This window comes from Anabrus simplex, chromosome 11 (assembly GCF_040414725.1).
Source record: "Anabrus simplex isolate iqAnaSimp1 chromosome 11, ASM4041472v1, whole genome shotgun sequence".
In the NCBI taxonomy this organism is placed as follows: Eukaryota; Metazoa; Arthropoda; class Insecta; order Orthoptera; family Tettigoniidae; genus Anabrus; species Anabrus simplex.
In genome coordinates, this window is record NC_090275.1 from 73,897,152 (window position 1) to 73,910,571 (window position 13,420).

A 13,420-nucleotide genomic window follows, 5' to 3' on the forward strand; every position below is an offset into this window, starting at 1 on the left:
CACGTAAACTAGTCCTTTATAAGAAGAACTGCACACAAATATTCTACATTCGACCACCCACCACTGAAGGTAATTTAATTCTTGACAAAATCACCCGTTAGGGTGGTTTGAAGATATACACGGACAGTTTGCTGGCTATAGTAACAGGAGACCGCACCCAAGACATCTTGCCTGAAGCAAAGCTGGCTCGCAACAACACAGTACTAGCAGCTTATGCCAGAGCGCGCTGCAAGAAACAGTAGATGGTCAGTTGGCGAGCCACCCAATACCAACTTCATAACAAAGCTCGACGGATTATCCAATGACGAGGGATCAGCCCAGCGTTGTATCACATTTTACACCAATAAGAATATTAAATGTAAAACAGTTAGCTATCACTGAGTCGCGTTACATTGGGCAAAGTAAAATGATAGTTCCCATTCTTGTTTTCCTTTAAATTCCACACGACCAGATCTCGGATGTAGCGGTAATTCCACATAGTCCCCATAATTATACCGCTCCAGTCGCAATGTAGTTAATATGCTGATGGTTTTATTCTATGTTTGTATGTTTGGTTATATGTATGTATTTTTGAGTGTTCGTATTCATTCTTGTCTTTTAGGTGACTACACACCGAATCCGATGTAGTCTTCTCCATCCTTAAGGGATTGGACGGTGGAATTCTTTTACTAAAAAACTTTTCCATATCTGACTATCAAGGATTATCAACCTAAAGTGGAGCAAGCTCCGATTTACAACTACGGTTGTTAGCCCTAGAGGATATTTATTCATCCGCCACTAATATGTGAAACATACGCTGTTGGGGTACTGCCACTAACATGTGGAATAGTTGTGCTCTTTATTGCCTCAAGATGTTTATTTTTTGGGTGTAATTTTACAGCTTTAAGCCAACCCTCGTATTTCTTCCGGGCTTGGGACCTGCAACAGCAACTACTGAGCTACTCAATCCACCCAGCAGATACTGCCGGCAGAAAATTAATAATTTATATTAAATAAAACCTTTTCTTGAAAATTTAAAATACTGGCCAGTAAGTTTACTCAGGTACCATTACTCTACTTAAATTGAAGTTTGTTTCAACAAGGTGAGTTTCACGTAAACCTTTAAAGAACGATCCTGGTAACATGGTCACATACACCAATCAAAATTGCGACCTAAATAGAAATAAACATTACACTGATAAATAATTAATCAGTTGAAATGATAAACTAATAAATAGTAGAAAAAATCCCTGAAGCAATAATAGGGTTATAAAGGAAAAATATATTAAAATTCCACAAATTGTACAGAACATTACACACAAACAGAAAAATGCAGCTTTCCAAGTCAAGCTGTCAATAACAATGGCCAAAGCCTGCCAATTAATGCATACACTATAGATAAGTCACAGATGAGTGTTGCTCAAAAGATAATTTAAGAAAGAGGAGAGACAAATTTCAATTCCCTACAACCGCAGCGTTACAGAAAATTTTTGCGCCGACATTTTTTTTTGACTGGGTTGTCAATCTCCTTTTCAAACCCCATTGTTGGCGACAAGCTTTTATGAACCGCTCCGCTTAGTCCTGTGGCATCTTTCTCTTTCCTTGCTCTACAGTTCGTGCTAAATTTTCTTGAAGTACTCTAACATTCGGGTGAAAGACTAATTTATTTATGGCAAATGGTTTTCTACTCCTTCCTCTATGATAATTGCACGTCGGCGTTCAAGAAAATCTCTTTTTTTTGCAAGGGGCTTTACATCACACCGACACAAATAGGTCTTATGGCGAGGAAAGAAAATCTCTAGCTAACTGCACTATACATCTCTGGGATTAAGATTATATATATAAAAAATTTTTTAAGTGGACTTGACTGGGAAACCACGCCTCTTATATTCTAGTACGTCTGCATATCCATCTCTTCCTTAAATGTAATTATAATCAACTTTCAAGTTCAGCCAACCATCATCCTCCAAGAAATTATCTTAAAAATTAACCTTCTGTACTAAAATTAGCAATAATAATAATAATAATAATAATAATAATAATAATAATAATAATAATAATAATAATAATAATAATAATTTAAATTCTTAAATACTAGCTATATTTATAACCATCTAGTAATTCAAGACGAATTAATAAATTATTTAAACATTCATTTGCATACATCATAATCTCATTCGGAAAGAGAGAAAATTCTTGTTTGAAGTTAATAATTTAACATATTAAAAGAAAAATGTTGAAATTATTAACGAGAAATGTCAAAATAGTGAATGTCAGACAATAGGATTGTCAAAAATAATGAATGACAAGAATGTTGAATGTCAAAAACGGCAAATGTGAAAATATGACGAATGTCAAAATATTGAATGTCAAAAATACCTCTTCACTTTTATAACCTCAGATCACTACTCTCATGCTATCCACTTCTAACTTCATTCATAACGTAGGCAGAATAATTTAAGTTCCATCAACATAGCTTCTAATGGCTACATTTTATAATATATCTACACATAAACAAAAATATATTTATATATTATCTGTAACTGGATAAATATCTGAAATATTTCCTGAAAAATATGTAGGAGTTCTCTAACATAGTCTTGTCATTTTTATAAACAGGTCATACCTCTACCAAGGTCAAATTTTAACTTAAATTCTCTCACCTGGTCGCAAAAATTCAAGGGATACCGTAGATGACATTTCTTAATTTGTTAATGGCAGTAACATAAAATTTATGAAGACACTTTCATCAATGATCGATTGTTTCGACTTAAATCAGTTAAAATACTACGCAACATGCGAAATTCTCCTTGAAAATACCATGACTTTACTATAATATCGGTTATTTGGAAATGATCTTTTGATGATCATACACAGTTATTACCCTGCAAGTTCAATAAACAAATATCACCATATGTATATCACATCAACCCACATTATACGTCACTCCATAATTCACATTGCTATCACGACAAATATAACCTAGAATTAGAATTGTGTCATGAAATGTTTCGTCAATTAACCTTAAATAAATATTTCTAATCATATTTTGTCGTAAATACCATAATTCCACACAATTGTGTCAACAAATATATATCAGTCATAATACTCACAACTCTAACTTCATAATTCCGTCGTATTTGTTTTCTGCCACACACATAAATATCAATTAATCCTTTCTTGGCAACGTATAATTCAAAAATTACATTTCTTAACACAATGTAATAGACAAGAAAAATGTTCCACCGATCAATACATTTATTGTGGATGAACTACTACACTAGTACTGGTTTCGACCTATCTTGGCCATCATCAGCTAGCACACAAATTTACAGTCATGGGATAAATTACAAAGAAGTTACTTAAGAGCATCCGGATGTCTGATAAAAAATGGAAGTAAAATATATTGTAGTATGTTGCGTTAAAATAGCTCTGATTAAAAGTAGTGATGGTTAGAATAAACTAAAACCTATTGATTGAGCATGGACATGAGTACATAAACACATTAAAATATATATGCCACATCATAAGACACTAAAAATATATAGCACATTAAACACATTAAAACATGGTATATTTTAAAAACGTCTATTAAAATTTGAGTTCATGTTGCGTTGCATTCATTCTTCAATCCTCTTGTAGTTCTTGTGTTGATTAAGTTGAATATCGAGAATGTTCTATGGTTGATATACTTTGTATTGGTATGTTATAAGAACTCTTGTCAGTAAAATTTGAAAATTAAGTTGAAGTAGCAAGATAGGTTTTAATATCAGAGTAGTTGGTGGTGACACTTCTCTCGTCTATGCACGTTTTATGGTCATTATTGTTGTTGCTGTGGAGGTTGTGTACCGATATGTTTGGATATTTGTTGTGGTCTGCTGCGAGTACGTCTGGGGCTCATCGATCAAAGGCATTTATGTTGACGATTGGGCTGCAGTGAGAATTGATGGTAAGAGTTCTTGGTTCAAGGTACCTTGGTTGTTCATAGTTTACATGGATCATCTGCTGAAAGGTATAAAGTGGCAGGGAGAAATTCAGTTAGGTGGCAATGTAAATAGTCTGGCCTACACAGATGACTTTCTTAATGGCAGATTGTGCCAAAATCCTGCAGTCTAATATCGTGGAACGTGAAAATAGGTGCAATGAGTATGGTATGAAAATTAGCCTCTCAAAGACTAAATTGATGTCGGTAGACAAGAAATCTAAGAGAACTGAATGTCAGATTGGGTGTACAAAGCTGGAACAGGTATATACCGTATTTACCCGAATAATCCCTGCTTTTTTTTTTTTTTGGCACGAAATTCGGGTGCGGGTTTTATTTGCGTCAAGGTTGCCAACACGCTCCGGGCTAACCTAGTTTTCGATGCTGAGTGTACAGTTAAGGGCCATTCACAATGCAAACGTAACGTAAACTTAAAATTAACGTTAACTTAGAAGTTAGCAGCCATCTTATCTAATGGAACCATTCACAATGCGCCGGCGTAAACTTAACTGCGAGTCTGTAAAATTAAGAGATTGCTAACTTCAAGCTCTTGCGGTTAATTTTACGTTAACTTTAAGAACCAGCCAATCTGAGCGGAGGTAAACATTGTATTTTGTGCACGATATAATTGACTTCTTCCTACGAAACACTTGTAATTCTCTTTCAAAATAATATTTGTGTGTATGGATGATAAAAGGAAAAAGAATTACAAAGACGTTGTACCGAAAAATAATAGGTGGAAATAAATATCCTGTAGCAATGTAATCTGACGGTAAATGGTGGGAGACAAGCTCGCAGCGCTGGCGAACGGACGAGAGACTATCTGTTTCATAAATAAAACAGTGTCCCTGTATATTTCTTAACATTATGACGGACTACTGGTTTATGAAAACGATATCATCCAAACATATCATTGGGGTGTGATAGATAGGGGCATAGATGTCGGTAAAGGAGACTTTACATTTCTTTTTATTAGGTAAGGGGAAGCAAATCGTAAGAAAGGCAAACAGTTCAGGTTTCATCCGCATGTCCAAAACGAACTGATGAGGGTCATTTCTTACAGTAGATTACCGAAATCGCACTGAGATAACCTTCTTTGATTCAAGGGATGAACCCATTTTCTACACCGTTTTTTAGATCACCTTTTCAGGTAGGCCTACACAGCTCCCAGGAGCAAAGCAATAGATGTGTGAAGTAATATAAATTCCGCTACCACGTTGTTTGATTCCATCGATGTACTCAAATATAAAACTGCGAGATAGCCCAAAACCCGGATTCCGTGCTAAATAACATGGTAGTATTTTCATTGGCTGCTGTGTACTCTTTACGTTAATGTTACGTTCCTCCATTGTGAATACCACAAATTTTACGATAATTTTACGGTTACGTTATGTCGTTAAGTTTACGGTTACGTTTGCATTGTGAATGGGGCCTTACGCTTTGTGCAACTGTAGATGGAAGAAAAGTGTCCCCAGGTGTCATATTTAAATGAAAAATAATTCAGATTTTTAATTCTAAACTGACGATACATTTTTTAAAAATAGTACCATATATTAGAGTAAATTCAAAATTTCTCCGCGTCATGATAGATCGCGTCTTCTGGAACTTGCAGGGGTAGCTTTCCGCACTTTCGCTCACTGCGGTGTCTATAGTGTGTTTCATAGTTGAAAATAGAGTGAAATCTTAATTCTTTTGTATTCAGTGTTTCAAGGAACGCCACAATATCATGTAGCAGGCAGTACGCGGAAAAGCAGAATCCGCGAAAACTGGCGTGGGTTGGTATTTCTGAATTACAAGATGGCTGTTGCTGTTAATTCGAAATCACGTAATTGGAAGTCCGCTTTCTGTATTACAAAGACTTCGAATTGAGGTTTTACTGTATCGCAAAACTAACATCAGATTTTGCCGGTGTGTCTATTTCAAGTGTTTACATTGCACGAAAAGAATTATCCACCACCGATCGTGTTACAGTCCAGTAAAAAGAGACCAGACCACGTGTGAGAAGTGTTTCAGACGTGGAGTGTGACGAACTTGTAAGTAATTTAGGAGAGGATTCTGGTGATGCAAGAGACAACGAATCTTCCCATCTACAGGGAATCGAGCCTGTTGCAAGTTCAGATTAATGAAATACCTGTCACGTAATTAGGCCTACTTGTTAATCTTCATGGAAAATATATTTCATAGCAGTGGTAATGTATTTTTATTATCTCAGGCAAAGCAGCTATATCCGTAAATTTACATGTCATATTTGTGCAAAGACCACGTGGACGTCACAGAGTGATACGAAATGTTACTGTAGTTTATGCCTACGTTACTCTTTCGATGGAAGGAATTTTAGTTCTTTTCATTTTTTTTTTTGTTTTGTTTAAATGAGCCTTCCTAAAATGAGGGTGTGGGCATTATTTGACGGCAGGGGTTATTCGGGTAAATACGGTAATTTCAAGTGTTTAGGATGTACGTTCTTCCAGGATGGTAGTATTGTGAGATTTAATCAATGTGCAGTAAAGCTAATGCAGTTTGCCCGCAGTTGTGATCAACAGTATTCTGTAAAAAGGAAGTTGGCTCCCAGACAACACTATCTTTACATCGGTCTATTTTCAGACCTTGCTGTATGGGAGTGAAAGCTGGGTGGACTCAGGATATTTTATTCATAAGTTAGAAGTATCAGACATGCAAGTAGCAAAAATGATTGCTGGTACAAATAGGTGGGAACAATGGCAGGAGGATACTCAAAATTATGAAATAAGTTGGGAATGAACTCGATGGATGAAACTGTACACATAAACCGGCTTCGGTGGTGGGATGACGTGAGGCGAATGGAGGAGGATAGGCTACCCTGAAGAATATTGGATTCTGATATGGAGGGTAAGAGGAGTGGAGGGAAACCAAGAAGAAAGTGGTAACTCAGTTTCTAATGATTTAAAGGTAAGAGGTATATAACTGAACAAGGCCACAAAATTTGTTACAAATAGAAGATTGTGGCAGCGTTTAATAAATTCAGAGGCTTGTAGACTGAAAGCTGAAAGGCATAAGACTATAATGATGTATGTACAAGTGTTAATTTATGGCTTAATCATTTTATATAATTTTGTGAAGTAGTTCTATGGACTGATTTTAAATATTTGTACACATTCCTGTAATTTTTCTTTCTAAAATCCACTCAGTTGGTGAATTTTATTTTTTCATTCCATTTAGTCTCATCTTTTTCCATTAGGGGCCGATAACCTAGATGTTAGGCTCCTTTGAACAACTACAATCATCACATAATCATCAGATCGAGTTGATATTTATGTAAGAAAATGAAAATGACCACCAAATTACTCATAAGAAATTAATTATGACCCTTCTTTTAATTGAATGTTGTAGCATATGACATTCTGAATTTGTCTAATGGAAATCTGTGTTAGCTTTGCTTCTCATTTTAAGCAACACGTGCAATAGCAGACTTACTGTACCATGCTCTTAGAGGCATAAGGGTTCATGAAGTTTATTTTGTCATTCACACTCATCAGCAAGAACATTATGACCACCTACCTGATAGCCGGTATGTCCACCTTTTGCACGGATAACAGCAGCGACGCATCTTTGCATGGAAGCATTGAGGCCTTGGTAGGTCACTGGAGGGAGTTGACACCAAATCTGCATACGCAAGTCACCTAATACCCATAAATTCTGGGGAGGGAGACAGTGAGCTCTGACGCCACTTTCAATCACATCCCAGATGTGTTAGATCAGGTTAAGATCTGGCAAGATCCAGCACATCAATTGCAGCTTACCATTGTGTTCCTCGAACCACTCCATTTCTCCCCTGGCTTTGTGACATGGCCCATTATCTTGTTGAAAAATGCCACTACTGTTGGTAAACATAGTCATGAAGGGGTGTATGTGGTTTGCAACCAGTGTACTATACTTCTCGGCTGTCATGGTGCCTTGCACGAGCTCCACTGTTAACCCATGGATGCTCACGTGAATGTTCTCCCAGATGTGTTAGATCGGGTTAAGATCTGGCAAGATCCAGCACATCAATTGCAGCTCGCCATTATGTTCCTCGAACCACTCCATTTCTCCCCTGGCTTTGTGACATGGCCCATTATCTTGTTGAAAAATGTCACTGCCGTTGGTAATTATAGTCATGAAGGGGTGTATGTGGTTTGCAACCGGTGTAAGATACTTCTCGGCTGTCATAGTGCCTTGCACGAGCTCCACTGTTAACCCATGGATGCTCACATCCCCAGAGCATAATTGAGCTGCCGCCAGCTTGTCTGCATCCCGCTGTACAGGTGTTGGGGAGCTGTTCCCCTTTAAGACAACGGATCACACCCTGCCATTGGCATAAGGAAGAAGGCATCAGGATTCATCAGTCCATGCAACACTACCACTACATCAATGTCCTGTGATGATGGTCACGTGCCCATTTCAGTTGTAGTTGCCGATGTCGTGGTGTTTACTTTGGCACATGCAAGGGTCGTTGGCTGCGGAGGTTCATCCTTAGGAGTGTTCCGTGCACTATGTGTTCAGACACACCTGTACTCTGCCCAGCGTTAAAGTCTGGTGTTATTTCCGCCACAGTTCGCCGCCTGTCCTGTTTTACCAGCCTAGGACGTCCGTCATCTGTAATGAGGGGTGGCCGCCTAACCCCTCAATGTTTGAACGTGGTTTCACCTTGGTTTCGTCACAGCACTCCTCAAACACCCGACAAGTCGTGCAGTTTGCGAAATGCTCATGCGGAGCCTCCGGGCCATTACAATCTGGCCTCAGTCAAACTCAGATCGCGCGCCATCCCCATCCCACACACGGACAGCATGCTCTCTGATACTACATGCGCCGTGCATGTTTCTGTCCAGCAGTCATTCCTCGTCAGGTGATGTTGCTATCGCCTGGACAGGTCTATATCAATAGTAGGTAGGTGGTCACAATGTTCTGGTTAATCAGTGTATGTGATCTTGTATTATGAAGTACATGTTTGTTGTGGCAATGCTTAATTAGAGATGGATTGTTTCTTTAGTTTCATGACATGAAGGACAGTGCCCAGTACTGCTCACTGTCAATTGTCAAACGATGGTGCTTCTTGATCTCTGACCATTGCTGTCAAGATGTGGGAGTGGCTCTCATCCCTGGTAGCCATGTTCCTCTATTCTGCGACATTGCTCGAAACTGTGCCCTGGTAAGTTTATACCTCTCTTTCTCTCTTCACTGCTAGACTGTTGATTGGTGTGTTTTTTTGCTAGTTGTTTTACGTCGCACCGACACAGATAGGTCTTCACAATTAAGTATTTATTTATTTTCCACCTAGTCGATACAATGATTGCTTAAGGCAATTTTTAATGGTCAAAAGTGGTACATGTTTCGTGAATCTATTGAAGTGCGATACGGACCATGAAGCTGATTTTATGTAAACAGATAGGTCTTACGGCGACAATGGGACAGGAAAGGGCTAGGAGTGGGAAGGAAGCGGCCGTGGCCTTAAGGTACAGCCCCAGAATTTGCCTGGTGTGAAAATGGGAAACCACAGAAAACCATTTTCAGGGCTGCCGACAGTGGGGTTCGAACCTACTATCTCCCAAATTCTGCGTTGTTTAAATTTCAGGTAGAGATGTTTACATGTGCGACCCTGCCTTTGAAGTAACCTTGTATTGAATGCTTTTATTTTTGTACTGTATTTTACAATTGAAGAAGATAATCCAGAAATTTTTCCTTTTAAGAAAATGGCTGTGAAAATCTTCCCTTTGTCCACATCATTTTTTAGTAAAATGATACCTTGAACAACAAATGCGATTCATTTTCCTCTAGTTAGAGGCTGCCCAGCAGTGTGAACATGTCGTTATAAGAGATAATTGAGAGTTATAGCAGAGGAAGTTTGGGTGTTCTGCATGTGCTACCATAAACAGTAAAATACCATTAAAATTAAAATTTTAGGGACCTCGGATATTATAGTGAAATTTTCTTGTTAGTAAAATAAGTCCTTTCTTAAGAACTCTCCAGTTATCCATTGTTGGGTCAACATTACTTCAGCACGATTTTCACATCAGGCATATGCTGGGGCTGTACTTTAATTAAGGCCATGACCGCTTCCTTCCCACTCCTAGGTCTTTCCTATCCCATCGTCACCATAAGTCCTATCTGTCGGTACGATGTGAAACAAATTTTAAAAAAACCTTCAGCATTAATTTACAGACAAAAAAACTTAATATTTATTAGATGATGGAAAAATTAGGATATATGTACACAAAATAATATATACAGTAATTGCAAGAGGTTTTCTGTGAACTTTCAGCATATCAAATTTTACATTGACTGTTTCAGGGCCTACACTATATTCTGGACTTTAGTTTCTGTAAAAGTCTGATTTTCTTCTGATCACTCCCAGACACAAAAGAACATTCAAGATAGTCGCCAACCACGTGCAAGAATTTAAGGCACATCACTCCGTCACATAAGAAAATCTTGAAGACTACATGTCATCTGCCTCATCACGTGGAGTTCTATCAGTCATAATGTCTGCTGCAATTTCATCATCAGCAATTTCTTTTTGCACTAACACATCACAGCCCACTTTGACAAAGTCGGCAAGATTCACACTTATTGGCACATCCAACTTTTCACACAAATGTTTCCAGTTTTCCTGTGTTTTTGCATCATCTTACACTTTACTTTCTGTGATGTCATCTTCTGCATAAACAACTCTAGCTTTTATAAAGCAGTTTGCAATTATTTCTTCTTTCAGTAATTTCAATGCAGCACTGAACATCAGCATTTCTTCCAATATGTAGACATTAATTTCTCTCTCCAAGGTGATATTACACAGCATACGCTGGACCACATGAGCTCCGTGATGCTGCTTCACTGCATGAATTATCCGCTGATTCCTCGGCTGCAGAATAGAGGTAGTATTGGAAGCAAGAATAAAACTTTCACATGCTCCAAATGGTGAAAAAGACAATTATGAGGCGCACTATGGTTTGTGATAAGAACGATTCTCCTCTTTTCAGCCTTCATCCAAAGTTCCAGGCACAACATCCACTCTTCAAACATCACAGATGTCATCCATGTCGTGATGTTGTGCCTATATTCTCAGGGCAGGTGTTGCACCTCCTTGAAGCACCTCAGCTTCCCAAACTTCCTAGTTACGAGAAGCTTCAGTTTGCCTGTCCCCGTAGAGTTTGTGCATGTTGTGTACGTTCTTTTGAACTTTGCCCCTAAAACTGTTATTTTCTTCAATTCAAGGGTTTTGTTCAGCATTCATTTGTAGAACAATACAGTCTGCATTATAAATGTCTGCCAGGAAATATTATTTCAGCTGCCATGAAAATGAAACTTTCTTTGAGGCATAGTTAGTTTCACCTTTGCAAACATGCAAAGTATCATGCATGCTCACACAACAGTGGCTATTGGTACATTTGTTTCTGGCCTACACTTCAACAAACCACGTATAAACAGATTTGTTCGCCTCGTCATAGTCCGCTGTCCTAGTCTTCTTCCACTGTTGACCAAGGACATCATCACCTATATTTTTATATCTTGCTTTTCTGTTTTAGAAGAGTAGATAGTGTTGAATGACTAATGCCATACTTCCTTGCTATTTCTCCTTTCTTTCCTCCTTTCTCCATTTCCAGAAGTATTTTGCATTTTTCTTTTAAAGAAAACTGCTGTCTCTTTTTTCTTAATCCAAGTAGAAAGTTTATAGACACTCTGTACACACACGTTGCTTTATGCACATTATACACACATTGATACACACGTTACTTTACACACACTATACACACTTTGCTTTACGAATGAAAGCATTATGAGATATGAGGAATATTTAATAAGGTTCAAGCATAGTTTTGATATAAGTATTATAGGGGTTAATACAACCCAATAATGCATTAAAAATACATCTAATACATGAACTTGTCCTCATATTGTCTAACTAGTGCACCTATTTTGGAGGAAGATTGTGAGCCACACCAAAGGACATTATAAGTCACATATTGAAAGATTATATTTTTAATGTTATTGCGTTGTACATGTGTAATATTTAAATCATATATCAAGAACATATATTTTTTTACAAGAACAAGTGATTCATATGTGCAAGTGACATTAGTTTAAATGGACTCGTGTATGATCATAACATGTTAAATCAGTGAAGACATGCCAATGTGATATTTATATCGAACTAGCTGATGTACCCGGGCTTCGCTATGGGATTCTCAGAAAGACTGACTTGTTGGTTTTCCTAACTGAATTCAACATAGGTCATTACAAAAACGTCAGTAGGAATGTAGCGATTGAAAGCAATGTTATCATATAAAATACTCGATCAAATGAAAAACCGCACACTTTCTCACTTTCAACGAACAGTACTACGGTACCGATCTAAGAGTCCAAAGTTCCAGAGCTGGAATAACCAGGTCGCAGACTGCCGTGAACACTCGTCTGTCATTATTCCGTTAAATATGCACACTACTCATTCCAATCAGTGCCTCAGAGTAGGGATTGAATAGCTCGAATACTATGATGAACCAGTGTGTTACGTACCAGATATATCAGAAAATGTATGAACCAGAGGAATGGCATGCTAAAGAATAAAGTTATCTTACTCCCCAGCTACTTCCCGCCAATATACAGGCAGTCTGTTACAGTCGGTACGACCAGGCGATTTGGCCGTGTGGTTAGGGGCGCGCAGCAGTGAGCTTGCATCCCGGAGATAGTGGATTCGAACCCCACTGCCGGCAACCCTGAAGATGGTATTCCATGGTTTCCTATTTTCACACCAGTCACACCAGGCTGTACCTTAAAGCCAAGGCCGCTTCCTTCACACCACTATTCATTTCCTATCCCATTGTCGCCATAAGACCTACCTGTGTCGGTACGACGTCAAGCAAATTTAAAAAAACCTCTGTACGCTGCAGTAATCCTATCTATCGGGGATTAGAGGAAACAGAAGACAAAAATCACATCACAACATACAATGGTCAATGTAACGTTATTGTTGATAAAGTTTATAAGTATTCAATATTGCAGGTCTTCACATTAGTTTTCTTTCGACTCTGTGATGTTAGGGTGTTTTACAAAATCATTTATATCGTAGACTGTAGTTCCTTATTCTCACATTTCACATACCGGTTTTCACTAAATTCTGTTTACCCATTTTCTCGTGACCTCGGCGCTGATATGGACTTAGTAACAAAAATCCAAATTCATGAATATCTCTGATTATATGCAGTACGGTAACAATGTATAAGACATAAGTGATCGGAAATTTAATAACTTTTTACATAACTACTACTAACTTACGACATAACTAAAGTTATGTTAGTTATCTAGTATTTATCAATACGACCACTAATAACATAAATAACTTATTTGAGAATTACATTTCAGGCCTTCCCCTAAACTACCCTTTCACTCAACGTGAATAAAATAATTTGTAGCCTAGATTGCAGTGGTTCATCACCCGACATTACATACCGA

The 13,420-nt window shown here is 37.9% G+C and overlaps 1 protein-coding gene across 1 annotated transcript in view; it reads left to right on the forward strand.

The window, feature by feature from the left end:
- LOC136883184 (protein maelstrom homolog) overlaps positions 1-13,420 on the forward strand; it is a 201,234-nt gene that overhangs the window by 116,764 nt on the left and 71,050 nt on the right. The window contains exon 7 of the mRNA XM_067155367.2: positions 8,967-9,125. Within this exon, the coding sequence (XP_067011468.1) occupies positions 8,967-9,125 (159 nt within the window). The remainder of the gene's footprint in view (positions 1-8,966; positions 9,126-13,420) is intronic.